This window comes from Rhinolophus ferrumequinum, chromosome 16 (genome assembly GCF_004115265.2).
Source record: "Rhinolophus ferrumequinum isolate MPI-CBG mRhiFer1 chromosome 16, mRhiFer1_v1.p, whole genome shotgun sequence".
NCBI lineage: Eukaryota > Metazoa > Chordata > Mammalia > Chiroptera > Rhinolophidae > Rhinolophus > Rhinolophus ferrumequinum.
This window is the reverse complement of record NC_046299.1, coordinates 24,335,744-24,362,435: the sequence shown is the minus strand read 5'-3', so window position 1 is coordinate 24,362,435 and position 26,692 is coordinate 24,335,744. Positions and strand designations below refer to the sequence as shown.

Sequence of the window (26,692 nt, the reverse complement as noted above, 5' to 3'; positions counted from 1 at the left end):
AGCAACAAAGACTAAGCACATAGCCTTCCTTAAAGACTTTTGAAAGGCTTTAAAAATGTTTCAGCAACATAGCCTTCCCTACGTGAAAGAGAACAGTCAAATCTATACATAATTGTATTAAAACTAAATACAAGAATTAGAGTGAAATGGAGTAAGAAGCTGGGGACTATGGTGAAGAAACTCATTCCACACTGACGGCGAGGCCTGTGAGGCCACGAGGAACAACACATGGAGACATCCAAAAGACAAAAATTCAGAACCAGAATTTGTGAGAGATGCCAGTTTTCACTGATGTGACGAACAGAAATAGAGATGACTTCCAATACATTTTAATGAAGATTCAGATGGAAGCATTGTCATACTGCATTTAATTAAGACACTAGCCACCTATCTTTAGTCTTATAAAAAGAAGCATAAAATAGAACTGCTTTCTGAAGACTTCAATCTTGCTGTATGAGGCTGAAGAACATACTATGTGCTTGCAATTCTTGGGAAATCTCATATAATTTTCAAATGTGAAAATATAAACACCTATTGTAACAGATACCATGAGTTAAGCTGCATAGGAGATTTAAAAAATAAAATGACAACATATCCAAAAACAACGGTCAAAATGAACGTTCACGTGCACGGGTGTATACACATACACACACGCACACACACACACACACACACACACACACACAGTGAATGAAGCAAGGAAAAAAATGCTGATGAAATAAGTATATCTGTTGAAATTGACCCCTGGGATATAAACATGTATTTTAAACCAACAAAAAAACAAAACACCAACAGAAAATGGGCAAAGGATATGAAAAGGCAATCAACAGAGAAGAGTATAAAAGGCCAAAAAATCAAAAGATGCTCAACCTCATAAATAAGGAAATGCAAATCAAAGAGAGAGGTTAACTTCCCACCTCCCCCCATTGAGCAAAAATTAGTATATCTGATTGCTTCAAATGCTGGTGAGGTTGTAGAAACAAGTATTCACACATACTCCGGGTAAGAATGTAGATATGTACAGCCACTTTGAATAATAATTTGTACATACAAGGAGATGCGTCAGGAATGTTAACTGCACTATTGCTTACTCATAGCAAAAAACAAAAAATTAAATGGAAACAATAGGGAAATGGTTATGTAATATAAAGGAAGAAATCCTAGGCAGCTGTTAAAAAGAATGAGCTAGATCTCCAACTAACAACCTAGGAAGAATAGAAGAATCAGTTACATTCACATTTATTATCTTTAAAACTGAAAAGCTCCTCCAGCCACAACTGAATGTACAACAAGAAGTTTTTAAAAAGTTAGCTCTGGACATTTCACATCACTGCTTAACTTTGGCGGCTCCCCCCACCCCACCCCCAGACACCCATCTGAGATAATGGTTCCGTGTGAGTGAGGGCTGGCAAGACCTTCACCATCTTTCCCGCCTTGTTTATGAGATCCCACGTGATCCCTCATGGTGAAAGCACACTCTCAACAGCAGTGTGACACTCCAGACACATGACATCAAACAAAGCTTTATCTAGTTGCAGTAATGTTCACAACAATCAACTGATCTCCTAGAAACTCTGACAAAGGACACCAGAAGCCATATTACCGCTTCTCAGGTAATCCAGATTCAGAGCCATGGCTTTCAAATGTTATTGACCATGAATGACCAGAGTAAGAAACACATTTTACAGTGAAACCCAACATAAACACCTACCCACACACTTACCTAAAACAAGTGAAATTCTGCAGAATGTTGAACTGCCTACACAACCCACCTTCTGATTTCTTTTCCTTTTCAATTCCATTTAATTTAAAATGCTGGTCATGATCCACCCAAACTGATTTTAGAACCCACTAATAGCTTTCAATCCAATCTGAAAAAACACTGACCCAAAAAAAGCAGACATGTAACTCTCACCACCCTGTCTCCCAATGCCACCACCACCGCCAGTTTCATCTGCTCCCTTGCTTTTTACTCAGGCCACGCTACAAACTTGAACTACTTTCCTCACTCCTCTCCCCCATAGAGATCTTACTAATTCTTCCAGATTTAACTAAAATCCCAACTTAGTCATTTCCAGGTAGACGCTTGAAATGGTCTCTAACTCTAAACTCTTAAAGTAATAATCATCCAATCAATTTGTCTGTCAATTAATACTTTCTTACATCTACTTTGTCTAAAACTATCGTTCAAATCTTATACCTGAAACCCTTTCTCATAATCTTACTGAGGGCAAGGGTTACTCTTCCACTAAGTTATAACTGTTATTGTATCTTAGTAATGCCTCACACATAGCAGTATGTGGCTTTTATTTCCTTGTAAAAGCCTCAGCTTATCTGTTTCCTCTAAGAGTTCAGAAGAAAATGCCACCCATGATAAGTTAAGAGTATTTTATTTTGGCAGAAACCTAAAGTCAAACTGAGAAAGATAATTCTATAAATCACCATAGCACTTTGATTAAATAATTGCTGAATAAACAGTCTGATGAAAGGACAATTAAGACCAAAGCTCTCAAATTTTCCTAGAAAAAAGGGCTTACCTGTATCGTGAGGCCTGGGGCCATGAGGTTTAAATCTTCCTGCAGAGCCTGCTTCAGGTTTTCATCTATTTGATCTGTTTTTGAAGGCAAAAACAACAGCTCTCATGACATTCAAAAAAATATTTTTACATTGTATTAATATTGAAACAAAACCAATCATTATTAGATCTAAAGCACTACTCTTTTACAGAGCTTACACTTTTGTGCAGGAGAAAGTGTGAGGAATTATCAAACAAAGAAATTAAAAAAGATGACAAGTAGCTAGTCTAAGTTTATCCAATAAATGCAAAATTCAGGTCTCTAATCTCTTAATTCAGTGTTGTTACTTAATATGTGTCCTGATTCTCATTAAAAAAACAAAAACAAACGAAACATAAATTCTTATCTTCAGTTAATCTTTACCCCAAATCCCCAAGTAACTAAATTTCATTTCCATGGATCTCTGCCTATCATTTTGGATTTAAAAATAGAGAGGGTGCAAAAAGGGTCATAGGAAGGTGTTTGAAGCACATGCGAATGGACAATAAAGATGTCACTTCACTTGGCCTTGTAACTCATGAATTGTCGCTTCACCTCAACAGTACTTTCACCATTATTAAAAAGACCAGCGATGGGACAGATCAGGATAGATGTTTTCTCATACACCGTGCAAGTAGTTATCAGTCATCAACAAGGAAGCAACTGGTAGATGTCTCAATTGATTAACCATCCCTATGCCTGCCTCTAAGAAATTCACTAAGAATTCCAGGAGTGGTCAGAGCTTTCACTATTACAAATGGAAATAACTTGTGCAGAAAAGTAACATAGCAGGCCTGCAGCTGCAATCGTTACAAAGGCTTGTTTGCATGGTGGCCCTTAGCTGCCATGTGGGAATTTGGATTCAGAGAGGATTCCCACTATCCCCAGAATGGATAAGAATGACTCACGGTGCCTAAACTGTTTATACAAACAATGTGGTTTGTTCTGAACACCTGCTTTCCTTCTGGGAGTCTGGAATTTTGGTATGTGCTAGCAGAGGGTGCCCATGTGACCAGCCTCCAATAAAAATCCTGGGCTCTAATGAGCTCCCCTAGTAGAAAACATTTCACACGTGTTGTCCCATGATTCAGTGCTGGAGTAATTAAGTGTACCCTGCGTGACTCCAATGGGAGAACACCTTCGGAAGCTCGTGCCTTGTTTCCTGCAGACTTCACCCGCTGCCTTTTCTTTATGCTGATTTGCTTTGCATCCTTTTGCTGTCAGACATCTTAGCTGTGAGTACCACTCTGAGTCCTGTCAGTCCTCCTAGCAAATCATCAAACATGGAGGTGGGCCTTGGGAAACTGCAAGACACAGACTTCTAGGTTTCCCCAAATTATCTAGTAAAATAGCAACAAAGCTAATTTTTAGGAAGTTATCGTAGTAAAAAAAGAATATAATCTATAAGTACTGATCTTTTTCCAAACTCTACCGAGTTATGTATCATGCACTTCAGAAAATGGTTATCATTCTTAAAATATCTTGTTTGAGTAACTATTAATTTAATCATAAAAATATTAAACTTAAGGAGTATTTTAAAGATAACTGCTCTATCATAAATTCAGAAGCGCTCAAATAGCATGTTTACTAGTAATATTGTTATAGTGTGCATAAATGAGTTGAACAAGATTTCCTATTGGTTATTTGCATATTTAAAACCAAGGCGACACTTACCAAACAATTCGATGTAAACTTCCTGAAGTGTGTGGGCACTGCAAAACTGGTTCAGTTCATGGTGGATTTTATTGAAGATTAAGGTCTTGTCATAATCTGCAGTGTAGTTCCTCACGATATCAAACACTGAAGGAGAAGTACAGTTTATGTTTACCCCGTATCTTCTAATTCAGCGAAGGTAAAAGTTACAGTGATGTGATACACACGTGGAAAAGTACCAACAAAACAGTGAAACACAACTCACAAACCTTGATGTGCTCCTTGTGCTCAATTTTCCAGATATTACTGCATTTGTAATTCTAATGGACAAGCTTCAAATTCTATACAATGGAGAGTATACATATCTTGTAAATAAGGAACTGCTAAAGTTTTCAAGCAAGGGCATAAAATAATCAGATTTGTACTTTGGCAGCAGTATGAAGATGAATTGTGAGGTGCAAAAATCAGAAGCAGGAAAGTGTGAGGCAATTACTGCAAAGCAAAAGTTTAGCGAAGAGACAAAGAGAAACAGTGGGAATAAAAGAAGGAAACAGCTGCAAAAGTCCACTTTCAAAAAGGCAGGTTTTAAAGGCTGTAAAAAAAGACACCAGGTTAGAAAGGAAAGAAGCTAACATTTACTGGGCCAGGTTTTAAGTCAGGCAATTTATAAACATTAGCATTTAATTCTCACAAAAAAATCTAACTGAGGAAACTGAGAAAACAGAGAATTTCAGAAATGTGCCTAAGAGCACATACTAGACCTACCAGAAGCTGTGCACTATCTATTAAAACATGCTGCTTTCTCCCTACAGACCCAAGGACTTGACCCACTGGCATTCCCTTGGTGGACAGGCCATCAATAAATACTTGCTAACTAACTCATTTGCTTGGTCATTTCCAAATGTATTGGTGATCCAATAGTTTCCTCTTTACCGCCTGCTAGAGAACCAGCATCTCTTCTTTGTTCTTATATTTTTTCCATCATAATCCATTTCACTGATTTGTTACCAGGGGAAGTAGATGAATAAACACAAGGAAAATACTTAATCACTGAAAAATATAATCCAAATCCACTTGACAGTAATACAACTTGCTCTCTGCTCTGAAATCCTTTTGCTATTTGTGCCTGCTCCAGTAACATGTAATTTAGCATGACCTTACATTCCAATATCTATTTGGTATCATGTCTTCCCAAGTAAAATAAAAACCTCTCAGTGCCAACGTTCTAACTTCACCTTTTTAAATTGTTTTTGCTGAACACAGTATCCCGTATATACTTAGCATGACAATTTTAATAGTAAAGATAAAATAGCAGATCTTTCTATTGAAAGAAGGGTCTTGAAGAGATCCATGTACATCCATGTTCATAGCAGTATTATTCACAAAAGCTGGAACTTGGAGGCAATCCAAGTTTCCACCAATGGATGAATGGATAAACAAAATGTGGTGCATACATACAGTGGAATACTCAGCCTTAAAAAGGAAAGAAATTCTGACACATGCTACAACATGGGTAAACCTTGAGAACATTATGCTGAGTGAAATAAGCCAGTCACAAAAAGACAAATACTATATGATTCCACTTAAATAAGGTACTTAACGCAGTCAGAATCATAGAGACAGAAAGTAGAATAGTGCCTGCCAGGGGCTGGAGAGAAGGGGAAAAGGAGAGTGATGGTTTAATGGGTACAGAGATTCAGTTTTACAAGATGAAAAGAGTTATGGAGATGGATGGTGGTGATGGCTGCATAATAATGTGAATGTATTTAATGCCACAGAACTGTACACTTAAAAATAGTTAAGATGATAAATTTTATGTTATTTGTAGTTTACCACAATTAAAAAAAAAGCTGGAAAAAAATCAAACGTAAAAAAAGGCTGATTTTCTTCAGAACTTCTAAATAGGTTTTTGATTTGAAAAGTACCCACTCCATCTCTGTGAATTTTTATCTTTTACCAAGAAAATGTTTTCCCCACACAGTGGACTTTGAGATTTGCAAGTTATAGCAAATCTCAACTAGAAAAGATTTTTCTATGGTCACAAATCAATGTGGCACAGGAACTGATCAGTTATATTTTCAGCATGCAAGGAAATTATCTCTCATCCTGACTGGATAAAGTGTTACTTTCTAGGAATTCTAGAAATAATCAATGACTGTCTTGCTCTTTAAAAACGAAGAGTAACCCATACTGTTGCAGCAAGTCGACTTGCGACCTATTTCTGCCACCATTCTTTACAAATGGAGAAGATTCCAGTGATAATTTTTTATACCTATCAGAAATGAATGAGATCATAAAAACTTTAAAAGTACCTTTCTATTCCTCAGGGAATCTCTTACTTATAAATACTCTGATTATAACTAAAAACAACAGAATAGATCAGTAGTACCATACCTGCATAAGGGGCCAACATATTAACCACTTCTATTCGGTCAATATAGATCATGACCCCACCACTAAAAACAAAGAAATGGAAAAAGTATGAGCCAAATACAAATATTATAATCTCAGATCATCAAACATATCACACACGATAGAAATTTAGAAGGAAAATCTAAAGACATATACCACTGACTGATTAAAATGACCCCACTAGTCACTCCTGAGATAACCCTACACACACTCACCTGGCTCCTCTCATAGCCTCTGTAACTGCTGTGATCAAATGAGCTCACATGAATACTCAACCTGTAACCCAGAGCTACATAGCACTTTGCCCTTACTAACTGAAGACAGCAGCTAACGCAGTGCTCTTCTCAAACTCTTCTATCAAGCAACCAAGTAAAATGGTTCCCCAGGAGGTGTGGAGGCCAGCCACAGTCTGATATTCTTTTGGTTTCCTGCCTTATCTTAATACTACACCAAAAGTTTTAATCTACTTTTTATCTGTATTTATTCTAATATGAAAACAAGAATTTTCTCCCAGACCTTCAAGTAAAAGTGACACTTCAGAAAGAGAAGTCTTGTGAATTAATGGCTTCCTATACTTCCTGGCCTACCCTGAAGGGCTTGTGAACCTCAATTTAAGATACATACAGTTAGAGATTTTAAAACTAAACAACTAAGCCTTCTTAACAACTTACAAGGACAGTTTTTGTTCTCCTAAAAAAGGGTAATACCTGCCTATTGAAAAAAATCTGAGAAACACAGGAAAGCATGAAGATGAAAAAAAATTTACCCAAAATCTCCCCAGCTGCCAATTTTGAGTCATCTCTAAAGGGAATCCATAAAAGAGAGTTACAGATAGACCTAGGGAGAACTTGATAGTAAATATCAAATATCTTTAAAACAGAGCGAATTTGTTCCCTTTTAAAAAGCATTTGTCCTTCTATAGATGTCATAGCCTCTTTTATGTAGACTTGTAATAATGGTATTTTAGTCATTTATAACAGAGCATTAAAAAAAATACCTTCAACTTTGCATTCTTCTTTTGATACAATTCAACGTACGATTATACTCTAGAAATAATTTGGGTCTTGCTTGCCTGTATCTCCCTAATTCTTTAGGGCAGTGATTTTCAAAGTAGGGTCCTCAGACCAGCAGCACCAGCAGCACCTGGGAACTTGCTAGAAGTGCAAATTCTTGGGCCTCATTCCAGAGCTACTGAATCAGAAACTCTAAATTAGATGGCATTTAATACTACAGATGAGAAGATAAGATGATTTCATTTTAAACAATCTGTCACTGAACACTTACTCTGAGTCAAGTGCTGGATTAGGCACTTTTATATACACTAATTCTAATCCTTATAAGAACTCTGCAAGGTAGGTCTTATTACCTGATTTTTATACATGAGGAAACTAAGCTTAGAAAAGTCAATAAAGGCATGTGTGGTGGCAAAGAATATATGGGGACTCTGTACTTTCGCTCAATTTAGCTATGAATCTAAAACGGTCCTAAAAATACAGTCTATTAAAAAAAAAAACTCAATAGAGCAAATGTGGCAGTGCTGATATTTGAAGTTAGGTCTACTGGCTCTAAAACCCTACTTTTTTCAGTAACACCCTAATGGCTCCTAAGATGGAAAACACCTATTTGGAAATAGGGCTTTCCTCAAATAATGCTTAGAAGAGAAACCCCCCTAGGTTACTATCATGCCTATTTGAATCACAACTTATTAATAGAAACACCATCTGAACTAAAGGGAGGGTGGTAAGCGAGGGGAGCTTACCTTGTTCCACAAGGCACATTTTTAACTTCATCGGTTTGTAGTGTTGTCTGGGGAGGTAAAAATATCTCATCAATACTCCGGATACGTAGTGTCAAAGAACTACTGGTCCCAGAGGAAAACCTCTGGAGAACTACTGAGACCTAAGTACTGGAGAGCTCCATTACAATTTCAGTCACCAAAGGTCAGCTATCATAAGTCATTTCTTTTTGTATCCTAGCAGACATAAAAGCCTTGAGACAAAATATTTTAGAGCTAATGTCTGAATCAGGATGCACTAGAAGAGTTCCAATGTTCAGTCTGAAAGCTTTCATTTTAAACCTCCGAGTCCCTTATTTGCCTGGAGCTAGCCTGGGGTTGCAAACTACACGTCTCACCCACAAGGACACACTGCTAGGACTTTGTGCTCTGAACTCGGATTCCACGTCTACTGTTTACAATGAAGGTAAAAGAGAACCACTATATGCATACCAGTACTCTACAATGCACAGGTAGCCTTGAACTCAACTGCAACTTCTTCTCTAAAGCAATGGTCAGTACTTTAGTTCAAGCCCCAGTGATCTCTCAAATGGTCTGTTGGATTTCCTTTTCAACAGAAGCGCCGCCACCAGCACTGCTCCTCCTGGTGAGCCAACAATCTGGTACGGAATTACTTTGCCCCTGCACACCTTTGTTCGGATTCAGAATGACTCTCTGGTTCACTCTGCGGCCTCCAGTAGGTAAGCACCTAGTGAGTGTGTTCTAGACTCAGGCATCTTATTAATAAGCACAGAGCAACACGCTACTTTATGGAAAGCATGGTCCCTGTTTCCAAACAGCTCACAGTCCAACACAGGAAATAACATCCTTACAAAGCAATCCATAACAGGTGTAAAATAACAGGGTATAAACTCAATTGTTAGGTATTAAGTGGCACAGAGTAAAATGATAGTTTGAAAAGCTCTGTGAGGTGAAGTATTTATAAGCCAGGTCTAGCAGGAGAGAAGTAAGTATGGATGAGGCAAAGAAACATGTTAGGTTCAATAAATATCCTATTCAAATACACAAAGTTGAGGACAGACTGTGTGTACAGGTGACAGGAAGCAGACTGGCTTGCCTGGAGCAGAAGGGGTGATATAGCTGAGAGCTGCAGTTCTGAGATGAGAACACGGTGCTGTTAGATAGAATGCCCTGAAATGTTCGCTGGGGGGCTTGGGTTCTCCCTAGTCTATCTTATATACAGCCTCCAAATGAACCTTTCAAAATATGTTTTTTCCTTAATTCCTTGGCTCACATGTGGCACGGTTCTCATTATCCATCACATCTAGAAGCAAAAAACCAGATGGAAAGCTAAACTTTTAATTTATTTAGGCTGACTTAGTAAAGGCATGGAAATTGAAAGCTGTCAATCCAGGAGACATAATAGAGGAAGGATTTAATAAGTGGTTGCATACAAAATTCCAGGAGGGAAAAGAACACAATACAACCCTAGGGTTGAGAGATTAGGGTGATGGCAAGCACAGTGACAGGTTCTAGGTGGAGTGAGGGGAATTGACGAAGACACGAATTCAATTTATTTCAGTTCCTTCAAAACATTAACCAAATTCAATTTCCATGTTCTACACCAATGTAGAAGGCTAGGTCTCTTAATGTGTTCCAAAAATTCCTAAAAATAAATTTCTTTATGTCTCATTTGTATAAGAACAATTTTTTAAAAGGGTTTTATAAATATAATTCTTTCCTAGAATGTTATTGTTCCACACATTTAAAAAAAGAACATTTGTATTTAGTCACACCGGCTCCAGCATTTAATTTTTTTTGTAAATGCAAAATTAGTTTACACTGAAATCTTTTTTCTAATTTCATTTCCATTTCTTGTATGATAGTTTACTACAATATATGTATATATACACACACACACTATATGTTGTATTTGTTACATGTGCAATTAAATTCTAAAACCTATTTAATGTTCATCGTTTGTATCTCTCTCATATATAAATCGTTCCGTTAGTATGAATCGACATACTAAGCTCCAGGAAGGAGCTTGGCTCTGAACAGATCTAAAAAGCCTCTAATTTCTAAGGCTCTGATGATGCCATTAATAACATCATTGTAGACTGTTTGAGCTTTTGGTGAGGTCACATAATTAAAACGCTTTCTTTCATGGAGGAATAAATGAAGTCTACAGCAGTTAAGTAATTTTTGCTAAGTCATGTAACTAATTGGTGCCAGAGCCAAACCTAAGTCTCCAGGTTTCCGGCCCCACGTTCACTACACCATACTGCTTCCTAAGAAATCAGCTCAGTTTAACAACTTTCACAAATAGAATGGTCAGGAATATAAGTGGGTTAACAACCCCTACTTCAAGAAGCTTGGAGACTCTCTGAAAAAGACACACAAAACTTAGAGAACAATACAAGACAACATTATTAAGAGAAATAAGACCACGGGACAAAATTTACAATACAGACTTTAAGAGCTATAGATTAGAAGGAGAGGGATTTGCGATGAGCCTTTAGAAGGCTGGCAATTCACAGACAAGAGAGAAGGAAGGAAGGGAGAAATGGGGAGAGAAGAGGTGACAGTATGAACCAAGGCAAGAGTGAATAAAATAAATATAAGAAAACAATACGGAAATCGGTCTGACTAAAGGAAGAACACATTTCATTTCAACAGACACAATTCTTGCCCTAAGCCATCTAAAAGGGAATTGGAAGGAAACCTGGAGAATTTAAGTATTCATAATGAAACTCTAACTTAGTGGGAAGCCTCGACTTAAATTACAAGATAAATACATTAAAATTTGCCTGAGTCTCGAAAAATCAGCAGATAGTAGACAAATTTCTGAATTCAAAGATTTATAATCACACTGAGTGTGCAAGAGTAGTCACAATAAAATCCTGTTTTGTCATCTTATGTCAAGATATATTTAATAAGTATCTCCCATGGCCAAGACACTGTTCTCAATGATCAGACGCTATTTCCAATATTCTGGAATGCTATCAAAATAGAACATTCACTAAGGTTCCACATAATATTGTGCTGAATGTCCCAGACAAAAATGTGAGGCAGAAAAGCTGTGTATTAAAATTCAGATCCACCATGTTAACAGTAGCCCAAGAGCTTGCCTCTATGGAAACCAAACACTGTTCTACACCAAGTGATCACTGATTTGTATTTCTAAGTGTGTTCTAAAGTCCTGATTTTATTTTCACTGCATCAACAGAAAACACCACTATATAGACGGGAGAAATCAGTTCTAGTCAGTTTTTCCAAGCTGCATAGGTATTACTGCTTATATACTTCAAAAAGAGTGAGGTGGCTCAAAATCATAACCTGTGCTGTGACAACTGTACTTTGAACTTTAATTTCTGCATTTAAGTAAATACCACCATCTGCTTAAGCAATAAGGAAATGTATCTCCACCCACAAATGTTGTAACTGTTCCTGTCACACCTGTCTATCCAGTGTGGAGGCTTTCCTAAGAATCACTCACCTGCACAGATCTGAACGTAGTAATGAAAGGCAACATGATATGATAGCCTGGTCCACTGGGGTTAGTTAGTAAAGCTCCTCCCCTGCAAAAAGATGTTTCAATTTGACAAGATTATAGAGAAATGCTCTTTCCAAATCTAAAATGCTGTAATAAATATTCACTCTTACTCATGCTGCTGACCTATTAAAGCTTCACTAATATGAATTACTCACAATGAACAACTGCTGGTCCCTAAAATATCTGCCACAGCTAACAAGGTGAAAGGATCACATTAAGCTGCCGATGTTACAGCTTGTTTCATAAGCTCGACCAACCATACCTCTGGGTCTCCAGCACTGCACTCAGGTAGGAAGGATTCTCCTTGGTCTTTAACCATCTGAGAAGTACTTGTGAAAAAAAATTCTAAGGCTCTTAGTTGCTATACTTTAATTGCACATAACACGAGTTCAAAACATAATACATTTAATCACTATGTTGAAAAAAAAATGACACAAACTTTCAAGGGAGGAGAGAACTTCGAAGGCTCAAGAATCTTTTAATCTACCTACAAGGCAATTAAAATACTGGGGATATAAAGTCTATATAATAAACAACAAAAAATTAGCATAGAAAGATAAAGGGTAAGGGAATACAACTATAAATAGATAGGATGTAAGCGTGGACTTATTTACCAAATGCTGGAATGTGATAACTATGAAAGCACATCTTGGAAATTATAAAAGGGAGGCATTTTGGAGGCAGATATAAAAAAAGTCCTATTTTACATTGTGAAGAATAACTTCATAGAACTTAAGTTTGTATCTTGAAAACAGACACAGGTTTGCAAAAAATCCGTTAACTAATAACTTGAAAAGGATGACCTGTTTTAGGTCCATCCCTAAATTCTTTGAGAGCCATGCATTTTCCTTGGTTTTACTGCCAAGACAAGACGGAAATATGGACTAATCTGTCATTTTTTATGCTAGACCTCCATCTGCTAAGACATATCACTACACTTGTATTTGAAACTAGCGTTTCACAGAGAAGACTGTTTCTAGGACTCAGAATGGATCGAAAAGTAGAAAATACCACTTTGGGAGGATGATGGAAACCAGAAGTGGAAGCCCTTTCAAATACAGCATTAGCACAATTTCTGCAGACTGTCCTCTGTCTATATCAAAAAGAATTGGTGGTACTATGTTGAAGGAAAAGCTATTCGAGCTCAACTAGAGAGCAACACACTCCACACCATTTCTTTCCTCAACCTGAAAAGAAAGGGTAAGGTGGCAGGCGGGTGGTCCATCAATGCTGTGTTTCTCTCTCCAGGTCCAGGGAAGACATACGAGTAAAAACAATTGTCATGGTCATCATTATTTGGCCTTATAAGCCAAAACCAGACACTACGGGCTTTTAAAAGAAAAAAAAAAATCTAAAGAACCATCACAAACGCGACCCAAGCCAAGTTCTAAATTGAATCTAAAGCTGCAAACTGAAAGCCTGCACAGTTGTACGGAATACGACAATTTATCCATTTCATCAGTTACAGGTGGAGTGACCTCTGCCTGCCTGCCTGTCTTTTTTCTACAAATGATTGCACTTACTGTCTACCAGGAATAACTGGAGGGACTCTTAACCTTGGCACCAAATGGACATAGTACTAAAGCTGTCCACCACCCGGAGGGGGCTCTGCAAAAGCCTTCCTTTCCCCCCCATACTCTCCCTAGGGCTGGGACGAAAATCACTTTCTAGGACTGGAGAAGGCTCTCCGGACGCTACAGAGGAAACAACTTCTTAGATGCTCCTCTCCCGGGAGTCCCCTTTCTACCTGCCGGAGAAGCTGAGCGGGCTGCACACGCTGCTCACCTGTAGTACACAGCCAGGTGTCCTTCCTCGATCTTGTGGATGGAGGCGTAGAGGAGGACAACCACCAGACCCACCACTGCAGCCACCAGAACCCGGGCTTGAGTCATATTCATGCTTGTTCCTCCTGAATGAAGGAGGAAAGGACCCCAAGGCCCGTGAGCGACAAGCCTACCCCCTCGTTTCCACCCTCTACATCCGGACAACTGGCTCCCTCCCGCAGGCCGAGCCGGGAGTCCTGTGCCTCTTTTCCCTCATTCTTTCCTCCTCGCAGAACCCGTTCTCTCCTCGCCAACCTCTCCGCCGGAGGCGGCCCGCAGGCCGCCCCTGCTCAGTAATCGTCGTGACACCCCCAGCTCCCAGTGGCCGCTCCCCCGCCCCCCCGCAGAATGCACTAACTGAGAAGGGGGCCAGGGGCAGAGTTCGAAGGCAATCCGACCCCTCCGCGGCGCCTCACCGATCAGTGACGCATCGCCCCCGCCCGCACGTGCAGCCGCCTCCCCGGCCACGCCAACCGCCGCCAACAGCCGGCCCCGCCCACTCGCCCAGCCCTGCGGCTGCGCAGGCACGCACGCCGACGCAGTGCTCGCCCTGCCACCAGAGACGGGGAGCGGACGGGACAAAATTCTCCCGGCTGCCCTCCGCGCAATTTCCCTTGAAGGTACGGAGGCTCTGTTTTGTGCACTGCTGGTTTCCTGCTCCAGAAGAGAAGTCGGGAATCTGGAATAAGGGATGCAGAGAAAGCAGAGGGCCTCTTGTTCTTTTGCAGAGACCCGCCCCTACACTCAGTGTGGTAGCTGTTCCGTTTTATGACCTTTTGTGGTTTATACCGAACTCTATGTGGCAAGCATGTGCTTCAGGGACAGATCCTGCACTGAATTCAGGAGCAACCAGACTTACTGCCAAGTAAGGTGGAAGTTCAGAAGAGGAAGATACTCAATCTAACCGCATATTCACTCATCAAGTATTTTTCTGAGCACTTATTATGCCAGAGTGATGATCCAAAGAGGGCTTTATGAAGGCCATCCAAGCAATAGGAACAGCGTCCTCCAGGAAAACACTACAACAGTGAGCATTTGAGCTTCCTTGAAGCCAGTATGATGGAAAGTAGGATGGTAGGCTAGGCTAGGCTCAGATTTTGAAAGACTCAAATGCACTTTTTTCTTCAGGGAGCGGGTACTGGATGGCTACAGAATTTTTCACTGCATATTCTTCTTTTCTTTTACAATATCCATTATGTGCATGTTACCCAAAACAAAAAGGACAAAGTTAAAGAGTAGAGATGGGAGTGAGATGGATAAATACAAGGGAAATAAGTGCAGCATATTAGAGTAGGTTGGGCAAGAATGGTTCCTGTAAGCCTTGGAAGGCTAGCAGTGGGAGCACAACTGGACAAGTAGGCTAAGATTTAAGGACTCTGTAACGTCTTGGGCAGGGAAGTATGGGAAAGCAGTGCTTTAGGGCCAGTGAGTCTGCAAAATGGCTTAGAGGAGAGACACAGACTGGAGGCAGGGAAGCAAAGTGGTTAGACAATTGCGGGCCCAAAGTTACAATGGCAGTAACTGGAAACAGGAAGGGGTAAATAGAATCAATTCTTCATGAAAGCAAGCCCTCCCAGACCACTTTACCCTCTCCCCTCAATAAGTGCATTTACCTGTATCATTCATTTGACTCTTACTACCTAGGAATGTCCAGGACCTTGTTGGTTCCAGATAGGTGGTATCTGCAGAGCTTAGCTTTTTTAACTAACGAAAAGCAAAAAGAATGAAAAATAACTTGTTCCAGTCTCTGTTTTCTCTTTGCAGAACTGTTTCACGCACTCTCTTGATTTCTAGTCTGAGAGGGGCAAGGAACCCCTCCCTGTGCCAGTAACAGTATCAGATGACTAAAAAGTTAGAAGACAACCCAAGGTTTCAAACTTAGATGACTGGGAAAATGACACTACTAGAAAAAATAGGGATGGTGTGTCTAAATTTATAGGGCAAGATATGAGCATGGTTTTTAGACATGAATAGTGGTGACAGGACATCTCAGGTGAAAGCACTATATTAAAGCAGCTACCCAATATGGTCTTTACTATACATCCTGTATAATTCCATACAGGAAAATACAGTAAGAGCCTATTACGTTATCCTCTGCTCCAGTTCCAATTCATGGAAACTTGAAATTTTCCCAAATCATATTCAACTACAGTTGACCCTTGAACAACACACGTTTGAACTGTGTGGATCCACTTACATGCACTTTTGTTTTCAATAAATACAGTTAACCCTTCTTATTTGTGGGTTTCGTGTCTGCAAATTCCATGGATCAAAAATGGTATTTTCGCATTCCCAACCTCGGTTGGATGAATCCACAGATGCGAGGCGCCAACTGTAAAGTCACAAGTTCCATGTGGATTTTCTGCTGCGTGAGACTTGATGCCCCTAACCCCACTCATTGTTCAAGGGTCACCTGTATTCATCTGATTTTAATGAATAGAGTCAAAAAGTAATTTAAAAATCATTTAATACACAAAGTGAAAAACTATAATACAAAAGCATTTCACATTTTTTTAAAAAAACAGTATCTTCTAAATTACTTAACAGATGATAGATCCACAATCCTTAATCTGAAATTGTTAGGGCCAAATGTTTCAGAATTAGAAATTTTCAGATTTTAGAAACATAATTCAGTGCATATGCCATATTACATAAACCTCCAGCAGGGTCTGTGGCAGCACCCTTCCCCCCGCCGAATAATCAAACATGTTAATATTTCCACAGCAAAATAAATGAATATTCACACTAAATGGGATAAGTATGTTCAGTGTTACTTCATGTTAATTTGCGAGTTTTGTCATCACGCTTCTGAAAAACCTTGTTTTCAAAGCTTTCTGGAATCACAGATAAGGGCATGCAGACCTTTATAAATTTGTACAAGACATGAAAGATTCCTGAAACAAATGACCCATTTTTACAAATGAAAAAAAATAAGCTTTCAAATACATTATAAATTAACAGGCATCTCTTTGATATTACTAAATGTACATCTTAAATACATATACACATAGAACACTTAAGATTTATCAGTCAATTGGTATTGAAGGCACAGATACACAATCCCTCCTATAGGAAAGGAATACTGTCAAATGTGCAGTAAAATGGAAAATGGGATTGACCCAACTCCTTATGATGCCAGGAAGAGCACTGCTGAGTGCAACACAAGGAGGTAGGGGTATTCTTCAAGAAGTGCAATTTGACTTGTGAGCAGTCTCTTCCACAGAAACACAGGTAGACAACTTTTACTTAGAACATATATTGAGGTTTCTTCTCTGTATATACAGAGGGTGCCAAAAAAAGTGTATGTACATTTTAGGAAAGGAAAAAACTATTAAAATTGTAATACTCAACATACACCGTTAACAAAAAATGAATACAAGTCACCTTTGACTTCTGCAATTACAAGAGGTGCTCAAAGTAGTTACCATCAGTGTCCAGACACTTTTGATTATGGCGAACTACTGATTGAGCAATGGTGACCAAAGTGTCCACTTGTATACATTTTTTGGCACCCCCGGTATTACTTTTGGCCTAATGCCCAAAAGTTAAGTGTTAAAAGATATTTTTAAACAGTTATGTTTTACGAAGTTTAAAGACAAATGGATTGCAATGATAGCTAAGTAGCTGTAGTATTTAAACAAATTCTGTCAGTTCAGGGGTTATGATTACCAAAAGTCAAAATATTGCTCTTGTAAAATCGTGTAGTTTTTTTATCACAGCCATTTCTTCCATTGAATGGTATCTGAAGAAGGGTCTCATGGGAGAAAAACAAATTTCCAACACGTGCAACAACTTCCAAAGGTTTGGGACAGTGAATAAGTGGCAAGTCATTCTGTTAACCAACTCCAATCAAGATTCTAAAACCAGGCATGAAAAAGTTACAATTAGATGTTGACTATAAGTGGTAGATTTATGGGTTCATTTTTACAGATTTTCTGTATGTTTGGGCATTTTATAATCAAAAGTTGAAAAATCAAAACTATAAATAGGTTACAATTAGTGTTGTTTACTATATTTTCTGCTAATTCAAAACATACTTCAAAGTTTTCATAAATATTTGAAGCAAATAATTAATAAAAGAAGAAATATACAGAGTTGACATCAAGACTAAATAATAGTAGGTTAGTTCAGTCAACACTTTATTGTAGTTTCTCCAAGTTTTAACAAATGAGTGATTCATAGTAGTAACTAAATCTTCTTAATATAAAAACTATTAATTACAACTATAGTAACAGTATTCATTTTGTATACAGCAATTACTGTATCTGAATTATAATATAAATCCTGTCCCATCTTATTGGAGAAAATTGATTGCTGAAACAAAAAGATACAAACCATTCAATCTCAATGGTCACATTGCAAAGAAAGCTCACATTCATTAAATTAAATCAAATTTGACCAAAAATGCTACTGTTGAAGATTACTGATAAGATGATACAATCCTAGTACAACCATAAATAAGAGAAGATGGGGATTTGAGGTCAAGGATATTCCTTGAATGCTCTTTTTCTTTCCTCTGAGAAATGCAAGGTAAAACTAGCATGGAAAGTTAAACCCTTTGCACCCAACATACCTAAAACACATATCCACATCCATATAAAAACTCACCATCATTCTACTGCTCTGTTCCTCATTTGCTTTATGAATAATAGTGCTTAAATGGCCAAGACAGTTCAAATTTTCTTCTATCATTTGTGCCAAAGTCTCCCTGTGGGATGAAAAAACAAAGTCTTTTCAAATTCAGCAAAGGGGCATATGAATTTCCTCTATTTTTTGGTCTTCAGGGTCAGGATGATCAAAGCCTTTCCTGCAACCCAGCACCCCCAATGCAGCTGATTCCTGTAGTCTCCAGTTTCCTCATCCTTCCCACTCACAGGCACTCAGAGGCACAGTCCTGCTTGTTACGCCAAGTGTTGCCTCTGCCCAGCTCTAATGATAAGAAGTCCACTATTACTCCAATCTGATTTTTGTCTGAAATATAAGTGGCACTTATATACAACTCCCCCCTCCACAACCTCCGAAAATGCTAACTGGGGGGAAAAAAGATCCTTATTGCACAGACAGATGAAAGATCTCATTTTGTTTCTGGAGTATATCCTTTTCCTTACAAGTAGTAAAAACAGCATGCTTATTTCAGAGAAACAAATGCAAGGGAGAACATACAAAAGTACAATCTGTTCTGCAAAGATCAGGGAAGGTGGACTGATTGGAAACTACAGGTGACAGCAATGAAAAAGGAAACAAGCAAGCTGATTTCTGAGGACAGCAAAAGAAAACAGCGTGACAGGGAAGCTGCCCAGAACCAAGAAGTATCCCTGGAAGTTTGTATTGGAAGGAAATCCTGATTCTGGTTTTCTCCTTCCATGCTTTCCTTTTCCCTAGAGCCCCTCTCCTCACCTTTTACTAACCGTCAGAGTCCCTACCTACTAGAATCAGTTGTAGGCTATGGATGATAGCCACTATTAGCTTAGAACTAAACTCTAATTCAGCTCTTATTCAACAGATGGCAAAATTAAGGCCAATAGTTCCCGATCCATGGTGATTAAGTACCACTGGTACATACTAATTGAAATCAGTTTTCCTTTATAATATATTCCTACTGGAAAGTATATTTAAAATTCCTTTCCAATATACTTACGCGAACCACAACATCAAATTGGAAATTCCCTGTATAGAGGTGACATTTGCAACCATTAGCATCCCCTAACAAACCTAAAAGTCTTTAATGAAAACAAAAGTGTTAGTAATGTATTCAATTTTATTTAACTCTGATTAATGGAGTATTTCCTGAAGTCTATAATAATTAATTACAGCCTGTGCTGTAGCTGTGGCTGTATTACATTGGGCCAAGTTTATAATGACCCCTGGAACTTGCTTTCTTTAAAAAAATAAAATACCTGATATCAGTTTGCCTTCCTGCCATGTACTTTTCTCTCATAAAAGTAGAGGACAGAATATGCAACCGCATGACCTCCTGAGCAGTGATGGAACATGGCTACACATCTGCAAAACTAATTATGGGCAGAGCTTCCAGGGAAATGCTGCTGCTGTAGAAGTCTCCGGGAGTTGTGAGAAAAGCAACAATACACAAGCTAGCAAAGAGCCACCTGCTCTGGCTGTGGCACATCTAATGCTGAGAAAAATAACAGATGGATAGTCATTCAGCTTTTAGCAGAAGAGTTAGTGATTAATAAAAGACTTCAAACTTCAGTTCCTATTAGCAAAACTGATTTAAGGCACTGAAAAAAGTTTGATATTAGAAATACTAAGTTATAAAATAGAGTAGATTCAACTCAGCAATTCATTAGAGAGATGATCAAGGTCCCCAAAATGATAAATGCAAAAAGATAGCATGATTTCTCAGTGACAAATGGTTAAGGAAGGAATAAAGTTTGGGTAAAAGAATTGATAAACCAATAACAGAGAGAGAACTTAGAACTTGGATTGAGCTAATAATGATTAACATCTGCTGAATATTTATTTCCCAACACTTTACATACATCATCTAATCCAATGTTCACAACAGGTCCAATTGTACAGGTGAGGATATATGAACAGTAAAAGAGTCAAATTAATTGCACAAGGTTATTACAAAGGGACAGTCAGGACTCAACCCTGCTCTAAATGGCACTGAAGACTATGCTTCAACCACTGTGCTCTACTGCCTCATTTCTACGACTGCTCTTGAAAACACAACTATCTATTGTTACAAAGTGAACCCACCCATCTTGAGGAGTTACCACACATGACAGAGGATGTTCACGTTCTGCTGAAGTCGGGGGCAGCCATGCTGATGCCTGAGGGGGAGTCACTGCACCTTCTAGACTGGATCCTACCAAGGACCGGGCTGAACTCTGTGTCTGCAGAAAAATAAAAATAAGATTAAAGGCAAGCACCTCCACTGATTCATACAATTTCCTACCATATTCTTAAGACACTTCCATTGCTACTTATGTGCACAATCAGAGTATTCTGCACAAAACTATCCCCACCTGTACACACCGCTACTAACTGTCCTGTCCCCAGCCCTTTTCTTCATTGACTAAAACCAAATGTATCTACCCATCAAATTCCACTTTCATTGGAGGAAGGGAAAAAAAAAAACAACAGTTGAACAAATGGTTTATTAACTAGTCAGACACATCTAGCCCCAAACCGGGGTGGGATACCACAGTAGTCCAGAGCTGGGAGGAGTATAAAAACAGGAGACTGGAAAGAAAAGAGTTAATGTAGGGTGATCATGAAGTCCTGCAGGTGAACTGCTAGTCAGACATCAAGCAAAGAACACGAGCATCGGGCCGGCCTGGTGGCTCAGGCGGTTGGAGCTCCATGCTCCTAACTTCGAAGGCTGCCAGTTTGATTCCCACATGGGCCAGTGGGCTCTCAACCACAAGGTTGCCAGTTCAACTCCTCGAGTCCCGCAAGGGATGGTCGGCAGTGCCCCCTGCAACTAAGACTGAACACAGCACCTTGAGCTGAGCTGCCCCTGAGCTCCTGGATGGCTCAGTTGGTTGGAGCGCACCCTCTCAACCACAAGGTTGCCAGTTCGACTCCCGCAAGGGATGGTGGGCTGCGCCCCCTGCAACTAGTCCTAGAGCTGAGCTGTGCCCTCCACAACTAAGACTGAAAGGACAACAACTTGAAGCTGAATGGCACCCTCCACAATTAAGATTGAAAGGACAACTTGACTTGGAAAAAAAAAAAAAGTCCTGGAAGTACACACTGTTCCCCAATAAAGTCCTGTTCCCCTTCCCCAATAAAAAAAAAAAAACCTTAAAAAAAAAAAAAAAAGAAAGAACACAAGCATCAACCCAACACAAACTAGAGTCTTCAAGAGGCCCCAGATGGTGCTGATAAAAATGCCCTTTACCGGGAATAACAGCAAATCAATGTCACATTAAAAAATTCAATAAGAGTTACTTACACAGGCAATTTTAAGGAGATGCCATATTTCTTTCTGCCTCTTTCCCTGCATAAACATGACCGTATTGTCAGCTTCTTTGATGCTACTGAGGGCCATTTCCACCTTGGGCAGTAGATCAATAATCTTCTGCTTGCAGCCCAACAACTTGCTGGAGAGATGAAATCAGTGTCAGACACTTACACATCCTCCAAGACCGTGCACCATACCCCCAAACCCAGCAGGGGAAACGAACCACAATCAGCGTCAGATTTAATGACTCATCTCCAAAGCAATGCACACAAACAGGACACCTAAATGCACGCAACTATGGTCAAGCTACCCATGGTACTGCCAGAACACCCTGGGTCTAGTATATTTACCAAAACGGGGTATTACACTTGGACAGCAAGAGGACACGTTCATTTTCAGTAGGAAATAAAACCATGTTTCTACCTGAGATGACCAAACAGCTCCTTGAGAACCCGGTCCTGACTCTGCACAGTGTGCACAATGACCTTCACCATCTCTGTGCTGTCGCTGTACGAGTGATCTGCAAAAGACCTCAGTCAGCGGGGAGAGCCTCCCTTCTGCATGAACACATCAGCCTCCAGACAAAAATTCCTAAAACTCTGAAACTGAAACTGCATTAATAACATCTCCACTTAAATTCAAAACGATTAAAAGATTTTGAGATTATATATCTATAAATAATTATATATCTAAAAACAAAGGATATGTGTGTATAATGTATGTATACATCACTGTAGCTTCAGAGACCTTAGTTGCCTATTTCGAGAAGAACAGCCTTAGCTATTTTTAATCCATACTAACCCAAGTCCCAGACACATGTGCAGCCTTCTAGCCAAGAGATCAATTTTTCTTGGGTGAATAACATCATTTATTTAGAAACAGTAGGACCATTCTTCAAAAGGAATTGTTTTGCCAATGAAATAAGCAATTCAGTGACCAGGTGCAAACGAAGGCATCATTTTCAAGGTAAACTACTTTGGTCTAGCACACGGGCCTGATCTCTGACCATTCCATACCTGAAACCGCAGCATCAACTTCTTTCCAACCTCTCTAATCTTAAGCAGCACTTGTTTTTTCCATCTTCCCCTCTTTTTGAGTTCCTTTTTTCTTTCATTCCTTCCTTTCACTTGCTTTAAAATTTTTTCTGTCTCAATTTTCTTGTTATTTTGCCTTCCCAATCTCTTAAATTCTCACAAACGAAAAGCTGTTGTACCATAAACATCTCAAGTTTCCTAAAATGCCTTTGTGTACTATGATAAAAGTGTCTTACCTGACGGTCTATGTTTTAACTGCTTATACAGATCAATGGCACGCTGTTCCCTATGAAAGAGAAAACATGCTTATATGTGACGATATTTCAATGACTAATAATTCACAACTTGAAATGAACAATATTTGAATAGAGTAATGAGTCCATTTTAAAGCAAGAACACATTGCCAACGAATATTTCACAGAGCATTTCACTAGGTAATAAGCAAGATCTCAAAATGTAAAGTTTAATATACTTTTTATCTGCTGTGGTCTACCACCACATATAAAATATCCTTGCACCAGAAACACTTAAATGGGCAAAAATTATGGCCTGTGGTTAGAGAAAAAAAATCTGAAATTTCTAATCCAAACATTTAGGAAGTTAACCTCATTTAGGGCATTTAATAGACAATACCTTGGCTCAGAAGTATGGAAAGTAGGGAAATAGTTTGTAACTTAGAATACCTGAAAAATTCTTAACACTCACATGAAAAGATACTTTGTTAAAACAGCCAAGGTCAACTCAAAGAGTTATTTCTAAAATTTCTGGTGTCTAAGAAAAAAAACTTCCTTTTGAAATATGATGCCAACATATTTGGGGAAAGGAGAACTATAGCAAATAACCACATACAGACTTCATCTGCCAGACGTACACAGAAAGAACCACCTGCTACAAAAAATTCAGACGTCAATAGTACAGACATGAATACATCCTTACAGAGATTCCATCAAGTCTCCCTGACGTCTTCCATAGGGGCTCTTCTGTAGCTCCATGATTTCAGTGTGCAGGGACATGATCTGATCCTCCAGGTATCCAATGACACCCACCTAAAATATGATGAAATACAAGAGAAATGACGCTCACCACCATACAACACAGAGAAGAACTCAGAGAATGACTTGCTACTACAGTAGAACTAAATGAGTTATATGAAACACTGATTTTGTTAAAGCCTTTTTATCTTTCAGCTTCTAACACTTAATCTTTCACATGAGGACATAACTTATTCCTATGTTTCTCTTTTCTCTCCTGACAACAGTGAACTACTAACATTTGGTTTCTCCTCCTGAGAAGCAAAAAGATGGAAGTGTCACTAACAAGACAGAGGACAAGTGGCCATCAAAACCACTGCATCTCAGTTCTGTGATTTTCATTGCTTCTTGTTCTTGACTGTCTTGAATAAGGATGAAGCAAGATAAAGACCATGATCTCCCACCCGAGGATACCGACTGCCCTAACCATGTCCTCAGGTTAAGTACTGGCATCAAGGACAGCAATAATTTAGTGGAACCATGGACAGATGTACCAGGTAAGGAAGGAATCTGCCACCTAGAGGATGATCTATCTAGTGTGACCATACAATTTATTCTCCAAACCTGCATAATTTTGAGAGTGAAAGGGAGCAGTATTGATAATTATGGCAAGATAGGTATAAACGGACTGTTCCAGGTAAATCAGGAAGTGCAGCCACCCTATCTAAACCAGTCAAAAAAATAATAGTGAAAACTACCACTTATTATTTATTCCCATTTAATCTGCATAACCTTACTAAAAAAGGTTTAGTATCATAATATAATATGGAAACTAAAGCTCATTGTGGCTTCAGCTTAATCTCATTTGCCCAAAGCCCTTGTTGTTACCCACTATAGTACTTCCCTCTACATACACAAAACATCTACTAGATATTTGTCTGATATTCAGGAATGACATGAAAATCCTCTACATACCCAAACCAAAGAAAGTTTCTAAGGGAGACTGCAGGAATTAATAAACACACAGAATAAACTCTGTAATTTTACCTCAGCATAATGGATAGCCTTTTCTTCCATTTCCTTCCATGCTTTTAACATTTTTTCTGAGGCTAAAAAAAAAAGTCTTAATTGGTTATCGCAGAAATAGCCATAGCTTTAATTACTGAGCTACCCACCTCCTTGCCACATCAACATCAAAAACAGTGTTATGGGTTGAGTTGTCCCCCCAAGATGATATGTTGAAGTCCTAATTCAGAACCTCAGAATGTACCCTGATTTGGAAACAGGGTCATTGCACATATAATTAGTTAAATTACGATGAGGTCATCCTGGAGTAGGGTGGACCCTTCATACAGTACGACTAGTGTCCTCAAAAGAAGAAACACAGACACAGACAGATGAAGGAAGAGCTCCATTTGATGACAGTCAAAGACTAAAGTGCTCCGGCTGCTAGCCAAGGAACACCAAGGACTGCTGGCAAAGCACCAAGAAGCTGGGGGAAGCAAGGAAGGATTTTTCTCCACAGGTTTCAGAGGGAGCACGGCCCTGCCAACACCTTGATTTAGTGAAAACTCTGGAACTGAGACGATAAACTTCTGTTATTGTAAGCCACCCAGCTCATAGTAATTTGTTACAATAGCCCTAGGACACTAATACAGATGGTTTTCTCTTTTTAAAAAAGGAAGAATTTTTAAAATATAAACATATTTTTTAAAAATCAAACATAAAAGGATATAAAAAGAAAAGACTCTCTCTTCCTCCTCATTACCCTCCACCCTAAGAGATCTTATTGTTATATAATCACTTGCTATATAGACACATACCCTTTTCCCTCACTGATGAGACCATCTATACATACTTTTCTTTCTTTACTTTTTCCCAACTTAAAACATCACTGCCATTAATGATCCAAGTGACCTTTAGGTCTACTTCATTCTTTTTTTAACACTTGTGTAAGATATACAGCTGACAATGCAAAGATAACTTGGCGAAATAATTATGTTTTGCCATTCACCAGAATACCTATAATACACAACTAAAAATAAAACATCAATCATAGAACCAGCTCTAGTGGGTAAACTTATTCACCCCACTAAACACTGTTGATCATTTACTCTGAGATAAACATACCTTATTCAAGATAAGTATACAAATGTGTTTGATTCCCAAAAAAGGATTTGTTTCATGGGGAAAATAAATAAATAAATAAATGCTGGTGGTGATCACTTCAGTTTATTTTATTTTAATTCTGCTTTTTATATTTCCTTAGTACATCTGAAGGTAGGTAAGCTTAAAGTCAAATACTAAAACATTGGAGGCTGCATATAATAAAAAAGTGAGACTACACAGTAGGTGGTTTGGGGAAAAAAATAAACCTGGAATTATTTGTGTTATGATTTATAGAAAGATAAGGAGTTTAAGATTTCCCTAGCTAATAAGTCACCCCAATACAGGTTTTGTACCTATTTTAAAAATGAGGTTTGAAAAAAATCACAAGTTCATAAATCACTTTTGTATTTTTTTTGGAGCTAAACAATTTATTTTAGTCTAATTGTGGAAAAAAACAAACAAACATAAAATTGCTCAACTAAAGGTTGAAAAAAAAACCCATCTAACATTCAAAACAACCATGGTTTATGATGCTTTGAGGTACCCTATTTCTTGTTCTAATGTGAATGAAAGAGAAACAACTGGTTATGACGTAAGAAGGCAAAATAGCAGATGGCTTCAAGAGAGCAGACACTTCTTTCAAATACATTACCCAAACACTTACATATTCCGTAAGTCATCTGTTCACTGTATCTTTCCAAGTCAAGCTGAATACTTTTGTGAAAGAACTCCAGTTTAGCTTTCAGTTGCTGAGATGCTGAGATCAAAGTGTTCTTCATTTTTGTTAAGTTAGCATTATATCTAAGAAGACTTAGCCTACACCATAGCCAAAAAACAAACAAAAAACAACAGCATTTCATAAACATTCGACAAAAATTTAAAAACTTAAATTGCTATATGCCCAAAGCCTA

At 38.6% G+C, this 26,692-nt stretch overlaps 2 protein-coding genes across 5 annotated transcripts in view; both read right to left on the bottom strand.

Annotated features, from left to right (window-relative positions):
- Positions 1-14,911, bottom strand: part of ERLIN1 (ER lipid raft associated 1) — a 30,453-nt gene extending 15,542 nt beyond the window's left edge. Inside the window, exons 1-7 of one of the 3 annotated variants that reach the window (XM_033130896.1) lie at positions 14,093-14,911; positions 13,697-13,820; positions 11,855-11,936; positions 8,380-8,426; positions 6,603-6,664; positions 4,230-4,355; positions 2,538-2,611 (exon numbers count right to left, since the gene is read on the bottom strand). In XM_033130896.1, coding sequence (XP_032986787.1) covers positions 2,538-2,611; positions 4,230-4,355; positions 6,603-6,664; positions 8,380-8,426; positions 11,855-11,936; positions 13,697-13,809 — 504 coding nt within the window. In that variant the 5' untranslated portion in view covers positions 13,810-13,820; positions 14,093-14,911. Of the gene's footprint in view, positions 1-2,537; positions 2,612-4,229; positions 4,356-6,602; positions 6,665-7,692; positions 7,861-8,379; positions 8,427-11,854; positions 11,937-13,696; positions 13,821-14,092 lie in introns of those variants that run through there. The other 2 variants (XM_033130895.1, XM_033130897.1) reach the window with 2 other exon arrangements.
- A 2,629-nt stretch (positions 14,912-17,540) lies between these two features.
- The window catches only part of CHUK (component of inhibitor of nuclear factor kappa B kinase complex), a 29,147-nt gene continuing 19,995 nt past the window's right edge, over positions 17,541-26,692 (bottom strand). Inside the window, exons 13-21 of one of the 2 annotated variants that reach the window (XM_033130889.1) lie at positions 26,446-26,597; positions 24,720-24,781; positions 23,638-23,747; positions 22,938-22,987; positions 22,091-22,187; positions 21,659-21,806; positions 20,458-20,594; positions 18,343-18,442; positions 17,541-17,591 (exon numbers count right to left, since the gene is read on the bottom strand). In XM_033130889.1, the coding sequence (XP_032986780.1) occupies positions 17,562-17,591; positions 18,343-18,442; positions 20,458-20,594; positions 21,659-21,806; positions 22,091-22,187; positions 22,938-22,987; positions 23,638-23,747; positions 24,720-24,781; positions 26,446-26,597 (886 nt within the window). In that variant the 3' untranslated portion in view covers positions 17,541-17,561. The remainder of the gene's footprint in view (positions 17,592-18,342; positions 18,443-20,457; positions 20,595-21,658; positions 21,807-22,090; positions 22,188-22,937; positions 22,988-23,637; positions 23,748-24,719; positions 24,782-26,445; positions 26,598-26,692) is intronic. The other variant, XM_033130890.1, reaches the window with a different exon arrangement.